This window comes from Cavia porcellus, unplaced genomic scaffold (genome assembly GCF_034190915.1).
Source record: "Cavia porcellus strain 051 isolate PalLab524CR breed Dunkin Hartley unplaced genomic scaffold, mCavPor4.1 scaffold_19, whole genome shotgun sequence".
Lineage (NCBI taxonomy): Eukaryota > Metazoa > Chordata > Mammalia > Rodentia > Caviidae > Cavia > Cavia porcellus.
Genome location: NW_026947502.1, coordinates 46,725,919 through 46,738,178, shown reverse-complemented (window position 1 = coordinate 46,738,178; position 12,260 = coordinate 46,725,919). Strand labels below are relative to the sequence as shown.

The following is a 12,260-nucleotide window of genomic DNA, read 5'->3' as shown; positions in this document are numbered from 1 at the left end:
TTCATTCTCCTGGTTACTAGGTCAATCAGAAGTGTTTGGTACTTAATTATTTTTCCACACCCAATAAAACATTAAAAACCAGAGTGTACAGTACTGGGTGCTACAGAAAAGGGGATTGAAAAGCAACGTTTATGTGAATGGATGCTTGGGTGATTAGGTGCGCCATTCAGCCAGTCAAGAGGAGAACAGACACTGACAGGTATTCTTTGAGGCCAGTGGCCAATCCCAGATGCATAAACACGCTGCTTGGCAGGGTGGATCTCTACCTTTTTTTGTCCCCTTCCTAAAATGATCTCAAACACCCAAATGGTTGCTTCCCAAGTGTAAACGATGGGGCTGTTTTCACAAAGGCAGGATAGTGAATCATCCAGCCAGCCCTGTCACACACATACATTCTTTCTGCATGAATATTGAACTTGTAGATTTGTGAGTGAGTCTCTATGCCTGAGGCATTCACATGCAGGGGAGTTCTGGAGATAAGAAAGAACCACCGAGAAAGGCTAAGAAGAAACTCAGGTTTATTGAGCACCTGCCCACGCATGTCATATATACATATGGCCAAGGCAAATATTTCAGAGTCAGAACCTGAGAAAGAGTTCTCAGCACTGATCAGTAGCCCCGCCAACAGCTCACCATCCAGAAAACTGGAGTGGTCACTGAACACCTTTATTTGACAATTAATACAATGGAAACCATCAAGAAGAATTCAAAAGCAATCTTACCCATGGTTTAAAAGCAATTTCACACTCCAGTTGCTGCTTCAACCCCAGTTTCTCATCTTTGGCTCAGACACAGGATTTCACCAAGCCACTGTCAACCCTCATGACATTGTCCCCCTTCTGTAGCTGGAAACACTGAGGAGCCCGCTGTCCACCAAGGCCCGACTCTCCTCTCTGCTGTTTCTTTCCCTGCATGGTCAAAAGATTCTTCATGTATGCAAGCCTTTCTTCTTCATGCTTTCCTGGGAAGTGATGATTTAGGGATTATTTCCCCCAGGTGACTCTGGACACAGCTCAGAGCAGAACCATCTTGGCTCCATTTTGTAAAGTCTGATTTTCAGGAAAGAGGTAAATTCGTAAGTGTCTGGTCAGGGTTTCATAGCACCAAGAGTCTCTAAAATTGGTAGCTGTGTTTCAGATGGTGCCATTAGAAGAGTCAGAAACACTTCTGCTCCACTGTCTCACGTTCCCAGTTTGAGAAGAGAGGGAAAACACAAGCATTGTCATAGGAAACAATAATATAATAATTAAGAGTAATAATATTAATAATAATCTGATAATCTGCAGCATCTGTTGGTTTTAATAATTCTGAGGTCTCTGGAGAACCTGATATAAAAAGAGAGGAGGGAGGGAAGGAGAGAGGGAAGAAAGAAAGAAGCAAGGAAGGAAGGAAGGAAGGAAGGAAGGAAGAAGCGGACAAAGGAAGGGAGAAACTGAAATCTTTCAAGGCCTCTGGTGTCCCATTGGACTGTAAGTTCAAATTTCAAAAATCCATTGCAATCTTCTGATTTTGTAGAATCTTCTAGGGGCCCTTCACATTACCCGGCCGGGCTGCAAGGCTCGCGAAGTAGGCACACTGGGAAGGGTCACACAGGCCAGGAGGACCAGGTGGGCCTGGAGGGCCAGGGTGTCCAGCAGGTCCTGTCTCCCCTTGAGGGCCAGGACTCCCTGGAAGTCCATCCTTAGCATAGCCAGGCTCCCCAGGTTGACCTGGCCCAAGAAGCAAAAGAAACAGAAGATTTTCAGCTCATATCCAGTAAACCAGTCCCACTCTCCCTACTCCCATTCAGCATGAGCTCAGGAGTTGCACTGTCTTCAGAAAGAATATGCCCTGGCCTGGGAGCGCTAGTCTGGGTGATCATGGTCCACGCGAGTTAAGGGACCACAACAACTGACATGGGGTGGCCACGGTCACTCTCATTGTCCACATGAAATTATATATGGTCCAGGCACCACTTGACAGAGATAAAAAGGGAGGGATTAAGCTAGGAAGGGGATGTGATCCCCACTGGGGAGGGAACACGAGCCAGGCTATCTGGGTCCTCACATGGCTCTAGGAGATGCCTCTGAATTTTGAGAAGAATGCCAAATCCGTCATCCAAATTCATCCCAGTGCACATATCCTCAGAGTCACCTGGTGACCTTTCATCATTCAACATGAAATTTGTCCCAAATCTACTGTATGGTCTCAGCTTTATGTATATGTTAAATTTTGACTATGTTAATCTGTTCTTCAAAATCAGGCTAAAGAGAGCATCCATACTCTAAGAAACCAGCAGTCTATTCAGAGCAAAATTTCTTCCCCACTACATGTCATGTGTCATGATTTCATATATAAGAAATCTGTCCTTTGGAGAAGTCTTTTGTAACTGGGAAGCTCCGTGGTAGGCGTTGTGACCAACTCTGGTAATGGTATTCCTTAACTCTTGTTAGAAAACTCCATATAAAATAAACAAAACAGAAAGTTTTACCTTAAAACTGTCTATATTTTTTGTGTTTTGTTAATGCTTTGATAGTGAGTGTTCAACCTACAGTCTGACATAGACCAAGGACTCAGGCTAGCAATGTTAGTTTTCCTCCCACTGGAAGCCGCTGGCATGCGCCAGTCACACACTGAGCTAGCTTGCTGGAAATGGATAAGCATGTCCTGCTTCTGTCTTCTGTTTCACTTCTTTATCTTTATTTAAAATTGTCCTATTTAAAATAGTCTTCATATTGTAGCTTATTTGAAATTATTCAAGCTATAAAATTAACCATATCTAATTATCTACTACAATAAAAAATAATGGTGCTTGGCCACTGCAGAGCATTTGGAAAACCATAAAATAATAAATAGAAAAATTAAAACTTCCTAAAATACAATCCTGATATTCAGAAACCCTGGATATTAGAAAAGGTAAATTAGAACTACATAGAAATAAAGAAGCCTCAATGAAATGAAGTTGGTAAAAATAAAAATTTCTTCTGTCTTCTTCAGCTGCTCCTCACCCTGCAGCATGATCACTGCTTGCTCTGCAACCACCTAGCACAGTCCCTGGGCCGAGTCATCAGCACTGCCCCAGGTACTTCCCAGTCCGAGGCTTCAGAAGCCCTTAAGCTCAGAACAGCTATTCATTTGCCACGCGGCCAGTGTTTCCTAAGTGCAGTCAGAGGAATCCTTGCAGGGCATCAACAACATGTAGTGGGAGGAAAGAAATTCTTCATGCAGTGAGCTTGGAGAAGGTGCAGTTAAACAAGGTGAACCCTTTGCCATAAGGCTCCCTAGCACTCATAGGAAGTTAATGTGCACCAGGAATGTTGAAAGGCAGAATCGTCCCCATCATTGCCTCGCTTTCTTTAGCCCCATGTCTGCTCTGGTTGTTTTGTTTTGTTTCCTACAAGGACATTTCTCGTGGGTCATTTTTTGTTGGTTTGTTTGTTTGTCTGTTTGTTTTTGTTTTTGACACAAGGTTTCACTATGTAGTTCAGGCTGACCTCAAACTCCCAGTCATCTTCCAGCCTCAGTTTCTTGAGTGCTGGGAATACAGGCATGCAACTGGATGCCCAGTGGTCATTCGTTACTATTATTATTTTGAATTGGTATACAACAATTGTGCATATTTATGGGTTATAATATGCTATTTCAGGATGTTTATACAACAGGTTGTGATCTTCTGGGAAATTAGCATAACTATCACTTAGAATCTGTATCATTACTTTTTGCTGGGAACATCAAAATCCTTTTTTCTAGCTGTGATGAGATATTTAATAAATTGTCAGATTTTTGATTCTTGGGATAAAACTCAAGAATATTAGAAATATTTAATAAAAAGTGAGTGATTTGTCTTCTGATCAGTTGACCCTGCATGGTCACAGACAGGAGTAAGGCTACCTGTACCCCTTCCTACTCCACACAACCACTCTCCCTGAGACCCCAGACACTTTGTACCTGGAATTCCAGGGGGCCCCATTTCGCCTCGGAGACCAACTCCAGGTACACCTGGATCACCTTTGGCTCCTCGCTCACCTGTGAGGCAAACAGATGTCTTTAGTGGTAGAGATGCCTAATGAGGACAGAGACAGGGTGCCCCAGCCTGTGGGGCTGTAACCTCACATCCCTGAGGCTGAACCACTCACACCTGCTCATGTACACCTCCACAACTTCCCCCTTTCCCACCCCCATGCATACACTTTTACACACATGCACACACACATTGAAAAGTATAGCTCATAATATACACATTTGAACACCAAACTAAACAGAACTTCCCTCCTAACCAGACTAAAATACACATATTTACAAAGGAACCTTCACTCCAGCACACATCCAGCCAGTTCCACACAGACCTACACATGTCACTCATGCATAGACTCACCAAACACGGGCCACTAAATGTACACACCCACACACTCCAATGCACACGCAAGCCATGTGAACACCCTTACGGGTATGCACACTTCCCTGTGTTCTCAAAGCATTTAATTTCAGTCTCAGTGGAAGAGGGGTAAGCAAGTAATCCACAAACCCAACACTCTAGGTGACAAGGGCTCATGTAATGACAAGTACACTCCCAATAACCCTGAAGACCAATAAGACAGATGAACTGGAAGCAAAGACAGAAAGTGGTAAGTCCCATAACAGGCACAAAAAAGACATTCAGGGAGAGTGGGTCGTTTTCCTTTCCACTACTTATACTGTACTAGACTTAAGATTACATAGATTTGATTAAACTCTCTCTACTTTTTTATATCACCATGGAGATTTTTCACCACATAGATTCCAAAATATGTCCTAATTCATCATTTAAATTTGGCTATTACGTTGTAGGATCTTTATATCACTCATTTCTATGATTTTAATTGTTATATTTGGTCGGGATTTTGCCGTGCTCTGACACTTCCTAAGTCTTTGCCTTGTCCTTTAGATGAACAATTCATTCATGTTATTAACAAATATGGATTAATAACACACAGATTTAACAAAAAGGCTTTCAATTAAGAGAAAGAGAGACTAAGTAAATAACTGCAAGGAAATGGGACATGAAAGGAGAAGATCCTACAATTCTCCACTGCCCCAACTGTAAGTCACCCAGCAACAGCAAAAGCAAGAACACGTGCTTCTTTCCCTTCCATGCTTGGCTTAACTCTGTGTGTGTGTGTGTGTGTGTGTGTGTGTGTGTGTGTGTGTGTGTGTACAAGTGTATGCACAGGCTACTAGAACCAATGTGGAAGATTCCCAGATTGGTGGCTTTGATATTGGGTCCTTTCTCTCTGCCCTTCATCCCTGCCTGCTTACAAAGAAGGACAGCATTCTAACCTGCCTGCAGAGTGTGGTGGATTAAGAGGGATTAACTCCTGTTCTGCTTTCTGAGGAAGATGCCCACTGTCCAGAGCCTGCCTGGTAGGGAGGCTCCTCTATCCAACCACAGAATTAGCAGCTATGATAGCAGCTGGAAATCAACACCCTGTGATCCAATTGCAAAGCTGGCACAATCTCCAAAAAATGGAGACTGAATACTGCAACCCTTAGTTAGCTCCAAATTTTGTGAGGGAAGAAGAGAGCATTCTATCTTTGACCCCTGAAACTTAAATAAAGGAGACAGAGAAAGAACAAAAATGCAGGAGGAGGGAACATATTTAATCTCCATAGCAAAATCATATGTTTGAAAAAATGTCAAGTAGGAAAACCTCTTAACATATGGAAAAATTATGTGACACCACACTCCAGGTTTCCCAAGCTGCAGGGAATGAAGTCAGAGTGACAACACAGGATCTCCTCGATACCTCACATTCTCGGCTCCGGCCTGCCCTGTGTGGCCCATGAAGCAGTTCTTGCTTGTGCCCACTCACCTTTAGGACCTATTGGCCCAGATGGTCCTTCCAGACCCCCTTGGCCAGGCCGGCCTGGCTCCCCCATGGGCCCTGCCCTGCCCGGAAGACCATCTTTTCCAGGGGGTCCTGGTGGCCCGGGTCTGCCTTGTGAGACTTTCACGTGTGCAGATGGCATCTGGGCCAGGAGGTAGGCAAGTCTGTCTGTGAGTGGCAGAAAGAGAGATATCCCATGAAGAACAGGTAGAGAGCCAAGGACAGAATGGCAATTGGCTGCAAAGGTAGGAACCAAGGGCAAAGCATCAGCTGCGTGTTAACCACCAACACCATCAGTACCACTCACGAGCACACACGCAGTGCAATGCACACCTTTCTGGTGGTTTAGCCCTGGAGGATCCAACCAGCAGCAGTCTGTGACCTGGAGCAAGCCACACCACTTCCTGCACCTCAACTTCCCTTTGGTAAAAGGGAAGCAATGGGATAATGCCTGCTCTGCAGGTTGGTGTGAGGAAGAACAAATGAGAGCATTCAGGAAGACAGCACTTGGCTCTGGGGAGCCCAGTGTCAGTCACGGCAGCAGGACTCACTGCAGCAGCTGATTCATTAGGAGGAGCAGCATTAGCAGGAGAAATAGCAGCGGTGGAAGTAGCACCATGAGCAGTATCAGTGGCATTTGTAGCAATAGTAGTTCGGGGAGTATCAGTAGTAGCACTAGTAACAGTAGTAGTGGTACCAATAGTAGCAGTGATAGGGCAGCAGTAGTAACACTTTTGGAAGTGGTAGTAGTATTGGCAGTAGTAGTATTAGTGCTGGCAGCAATAGCAGTTTTGGCAGTAGTACTGGTACTGATAGCAGTATAGTACTGGCAGAAAGAGTCACAGTACTCACAGCAACAGTAGTAGTTTTAGCAGTAGTAATAGTAGTACTAGCAGCACTATTAGCAGTACTGATGGCAACAGTAGGAGTTGATTAGCAGTAGTAATAGTAGTAGTAGTACTGGCAGAAGCACTAGTAGCCGTACTGGCAGCTGAAGCATTGCTAACAGGAGCAACAACAACAATTGCAACTGTCAGTTGGGAAAACTGAGCCTTGGGAACAGTAAGGCGTTCACAGGAAGCTGCTCTATGACTTCCTCTCTGAGCATCAGATCCTTCATTTAAAGCTGAGGGCTGGACATGTTCATCAGGGCAGATGCTTGCACCCCTCACATACCCTATAGAGGTGACAGAATTAATCCAACGGCTGGCATGCTGTGCCCTTTCTTTGATTAGAGAGACAGTGCCTGTCTAGTGACTACCATAAGCCACCCTTGTTTGCACATAGTCAGGGAACCAGGTCCGCACACCCAGCCAGTGGATGGTGTGCCTGAGACAGAATCTGGTGCTGGGAAGCAAGCCCATGCCAAAGCAGGTCTCCTCCTGGCCTGGCTGACCAGCCCCTCCTACTGCTCATTCATAGCCAGGAAGATCTGAGGAATCTGATTCTGTGACCTTGGCATTTTTGTGGATTCTCTGAGCCTTAATTTTGTCCTTCTTAGAAGGAACTGATGCTTCCTTCTCAGAGGATCATCTGGAAGACATGTAGCCGCTGGGATGCTTGCTCACAGGCTAGTTCAGATCAGTATTATTCCCATTGTTGACTGGAGGTGCCACAAAGGCAGAGGCTATTTTTGTTACCAATAAATGTAGTAACAGGATGCAGAACTCAGAGTTCTCCACTCACCAGTCCCCTAGACCAGCCACCTGTAGGACCCACTGAGGTAGCCTGGTCACCTTCCTTCTTCACCTTCCTTGCCACCTGTACCCCTCTTGCTGTCTATTCCAGGCAATGGTCTCTTGCCCTCTTGTATGACAGCATGGGCCATGTTCACCTGGACTCCCAGAGGTCCAGGAAGCAGGTCATCTTGCTTCCTACTGTGTCCTCACATCTAACACAGTCTGGTATGTACAAGATGCAAAATCACTAAGACATAGCCCCATGAATATCTGTGCCCTGGCTTTTGCAGGAAAGTAATTATGCATTCCTTTCTTTTCCCATCCAGGTTCTTCTGTGACATGTTCTCCCAACCTTCTAGCACAGAGAAAAGGAGAATGGTGATTATTCAAGACAGCCTGTGGTGCAGTGCAGAGCGTGGACTCTGCAGCCAGTGAGTGAAGCCTGTCAAACATTTCCAGCTCCTCAGCTTTGGCTAAGGTGCTCAGCACTGCTGCTCCTACCTTTCTGGACTACAATCAGGCCAGATTTGTGAGGTTGTAGGGGCTTCCATCACCACAGGGTAGGTGCTAAGAACCCCTTCTGACTGAGGGAGAAGCCTACTGCTGCCCCTGCCTCCTTGAGGGTCTTCACGCATGTTGTTCTAATGACCTAAAGCAGTGACGGTGAACCTGTGGTGCACATGCTGCAACCAGCTGTTTGTTACCACTGAAAATTCTAAAAGGTTGTCATCACTGATCGAGGATCTCATCCATCTCTCAACTCACAAATTACATCCCCTCCTCCAGACATCCTGTCCTTTCAGTCCCCTGCCTCTGAGCTATTTTAGGTATTTTCTTTTCTCCTCTCTCAGTGCCATCCATGCCAAAGTAAATCACAGAACTTGTCTTAGAGACTGAAGTCACTGTGTCTGTTTACTGTTCTGTCCCCCGTCCCCCCGGACTGTGAAGAGTCAACCAGGTCCACACACAGCAGGCCTCCAAAATTGCTGATTAGTTAGATAAATGACCGAATGCCCAGAATATGTGAATGATGGTGGCTTTGTAGATGTCAAGTACTGTCACTAGAGGCAATCCAGCAGAAGCTGAATGCCTATTCGGGAAGGGCCCTGCAGAGGAAATCTGTGTATCAGATAAAGGCCCCAAGGTATTCCCCAGGCTCATTACTTCATGTTTGACCTGATCCTAGGCTGTCTTACAAACTGGACTTCACAGTAATGAAAGATCAAGGCACACAAGGCTATAACACAGGCCAGCTACTCACTCTCCAGCTGCTTCTCAAGTTCTTCCTGAATAAGCCGCCGCAGGGCATCCATGGATGGAGACTCCCCCTAGGAGAGGGAGTGTGGGGTTACTCATGTACCCTTGGGTAACAGTGCTACCCAAGTTTCCTAATGACTTAGCAAGCAAGAAGTTCATGGAAATTCACTGTACATGGGGAAGCATACCCTCCTAAACTGCCCTTCACACCGGTATCACCCCTTCCTCTCTGTCATAAGGCAGCTTCACCCCTTGAACTTAGTGGCCTGGATTCTCCACTCTGAACCACTGCAGCCCTTCCCTCCACACCCCTCCATCTCCTTTTCTAGTCTTACTTGAAGCCAAATCTACTGTGTTCACGAATTACATCACACTCTTCCAGCTCTGGTCCTAGAAAGTCTGGCCCCCAACCTTTACCCACCAAAGGCCTGTCTCACTCCAGGACACAATCTGTGGGCGGCCTCCTCATCCATGAAGTCATGTTTCATTCCCCTGCTTGACCCCTCTGGGTCTCAGGGTCTGATTGTTCCTGCTCTGTCCATGCTGACTCTCAATAAGGATCTGATCAGTCCTAGTGCCTGTGGCACAGAAGTGAAAGAGTTTGTGCAGCGGAGAGGCAGAGTGCTGTCCCCAGTTCATACAGTGGAAGGCATTCTTAGCATGACTTGGGAATAGTTCTTATGCGCTAGAGGGCTCATTCCTCTACCTTCAGGGTAGACTTCAATTCTCAAGGCTGGGGTACTCTGTACCCAGCTCTCTTGCCCAGCCCCTACTATCCATCTGGCAAGAAATGGATTCTGTTTACTTACTATCTTGTTCTTTCTTGGCCATGACTCTTACGATAACCTCAAAAGTTCTGTACTGTCCACAGAGTGGAAAACTTGCATAAGGCTCCAGAGGCTTTGGAAGCCAACTGAGTCCCCATTCCTACCTCCTGATTCAGGGAACCACAACCACCAGAAAGCAATGAAACTGCATGGCATCAGAACTGGCAGGGACATGGAGCCCCCATGCCTGTGCTCTAGGGAACAGGAGTGTCCACAGAGGACAGACGTGTTGTTGAAGAGGAATGGGCAGTGACAGGGACTAAGCAACCTGGTCCCACAAATACCTTGTCTACCAGGGCACCTTTATTCTTTTTCTTTTTCAGAACAGAGCATTGAACCCAAGACTTTCAGTTTGAGCTCCATTCCCAGTCTTTCTGTTGTTATTGTTGTTATTATTATTATTAGAAGTAGTGGTATTTTAAGTTTTGAGGCAATCTCACTAAGTTGCCCTGGCTGGGCATGAATTTGTGTTTTTCTTGCCTCATAACTGCTGAAATTATAAGAGTAAGCAACCAGGCTCATCTGACTTTTATCATTTTATAACATATAACAGGCTACTGTTGTAAAACAATAATTTTGCAACTAGAATAAACTATGCTAAAAGAATGGAAAAAAACCCTCAAGACTCTAAAGAAGCATTTTTTTAACATTTGAAGACAATGATTGAACACCGCAGGAAGACAGCAAGAAGGGTCACCAGGCAAGGCACGAACAGATGGTGAGCATCCCACAATAAAGCTCAGGTCACTGAGAGCTGGTGTCTTCTCAGCACCCTCTGCAAGGGATCCTGGGCTGGAAGAGTCTCACAGCTTCAGGAACAAAGCCTAGAGAACTCGTTTCCATCTAGACAGATGGTAACAATAGTTTTGAGCACCTCGTAAGCTATGCACATCATTTCACTTAATAATAGCAAAACAGAAGAGTATTTTCTTATCCATTTTTACAGCCTCAGAGAAGGAAAGGGACCTTACCCACTCCTGGTCACACAGCAGTCCTTAGCAGTAGGGATCTGCAATGCACTCCCCCTGAAGGCCACCTACTTCCCTGCTTTCCCCATGAGCCCAGAGGAGTCCCTAATCTGCAGTGAATTCAACATCCTTACCCTCAGTCCTGGAAATCCTGGCTGGCCTGGTGGTCCTGGAGGCCCAACTGGTCCGCTTTCCCCAGGTGGCCCTTGAGGGCCAGTCAGACCTGTGTGACCTTTGTGGCCTGGAATTCCAGGGTCCCCAGGCTGACCCTTCCCACCAGGCAGTCCTTTGTCCCCTTTGATCCCAGGGTCTCCCTAGAGGAGAAGACAAGCACATGAGCACATGGATCAGGGATGGAAGCAGAGTGAGCACTGTGCTGGTACCACTGCCTCCTGAGACTCCAAGGAGGCTTGGTCCTGCTGTACACGGCTCAGGGTAGGAATCACCCCACCAGCATCCTTATTGTTCATATGAGGAGGTTGAGATCATCTTCAGTGGGTGGGGGACAGCTTTGGCTTTCCAATTCCAGGATCCACAGATGGAGGACCTCAGACACCTGTCACTGGAGGGCATTAAGAAGCTATGACACATCCACACTGCAGAGCACTAAGCTGCTGAAACACAGAAATGGGGCTGAGGGGCCTCTGTGGGTACTCATCAACCTAGAGCACTATGCAGAAATTCTAGGTGTAGAACATCGGTATTTTAGCTGTACCAATTCAGTGCCACTGATGAATGGGAAGTGGGGGAGCACTGCTCTCCACCTTACACCTCAGAAGAAAGAACTTTCCACTCCCAGCCTGCCCCCAAAAGTGCAGTTTCTATTGAAGACTAGGTCAAGGGTCACCTGCCATCTGGGTGCAACTTGGCCCTCTTAACAGCTGGAAGGAAAAGAGTGATTCCTTTCATAGGTGCTCCCCATACTCTGCCTTTGCTCCTGTGCATTCTGAGAGGCCCACTCCACAGCAAGGCTCACATCTGCCATCCCTGGCCCAGAGCCTGGGGTGCAGGATTAGTGATTTAGGAGCAGGGCAGCCCATGGTAGGCAGAGCAGTCTTTGACATCTATGTGCCACAGGTGCTGCCAGGGGTCAATGGGTCTGAACACCAGGAAGCCTCCTTAATGGATGTGGAGTATAACAAACTTCATTGCTGGCCCAGAGCAGAAAGGGAGGAGAAGGAAAAGAAAGAAGTGTGATAAGGTGATAACTAGAAATGTGCCTTATAGGGAATATGACCTGGAGCCTTTGAGAAAGGAAATCACTCAGTTCTGCAACAGCATCCCAGTTGCATGCCTCAGGGGAAATGACTGGAGCTAAAGCAAAAGGGTGGAGACAGTGATCCATCCAGGGTGGGGGAGGGTGCAGGGGAAGGCAGGGCCTGTGTGTAACAGCCACGTTCTGTGCCAGGTCTCCTGGAAAAAGTAGATATATAGCGAGGGCCCCAGGAAGGGGCAGCCTGAGAGATGGAATCCTTACAGTTTTCATGTTTAGTCACTCTCCTATACTATGTCTAAAATTTCAACAATAATTGGCAAAGCAGTGAATGAAATAATTATATCAGCCAGGTCTGAGCAAGCCCCTTCCGTGGTCCACGTCCCATGCATTCCATGGAGACACTGTAATCTCCCTTGCTGATTTTGAGTGCAGGGGTCTTTAAAAACCCTGGTTCCTTACATATGCAGATG

At 46.3% G+C, this 12,260-nt stretch overlaps 1 protein-coding gene across 2 annotated transcripts in view; it reads right to left on the bottom strand.

Moving 5' to 3' along the window:
• Window positions 1-501: 501 nt before the first annotated feature.
• Window positions 502-12,260, bottom strand: part of Col22a1 (collagen type XXII alpha 1 chain) — a 264,966-nt gene continuing 253,207 nt past the window's right edge. For both annotated transcript variants that reach the window (XM_013156221.3, XM_023566502.2), the window contains exons 60-64: window positions 10,709-10,888; window positions 8,784-8,850; window positions 5,829-6,011; window positions 3,928-4,005; window positions 502-1,709 (exon numbers count right to left, since the gene is read on the bottom strand). In XM_013156221.3, the coding sequence (XP_013011675.1) occupies window positions 1,522-1,709; window positions 3,928-4,005; window positions 5,829-6,011; window positions 8,784-8,850; window positions 10,709-10,888 (696 nt within the window). In that variant the 3' untranslated portion in view covers window positions 502-1,521. The remainder of the gene's footprint in view (window positions 1,710-3,927; window positions 4,006-5,828; window positions 6,012-8,783; window positions 8,851-10,708; window positions 10,889-12,260) is intronic.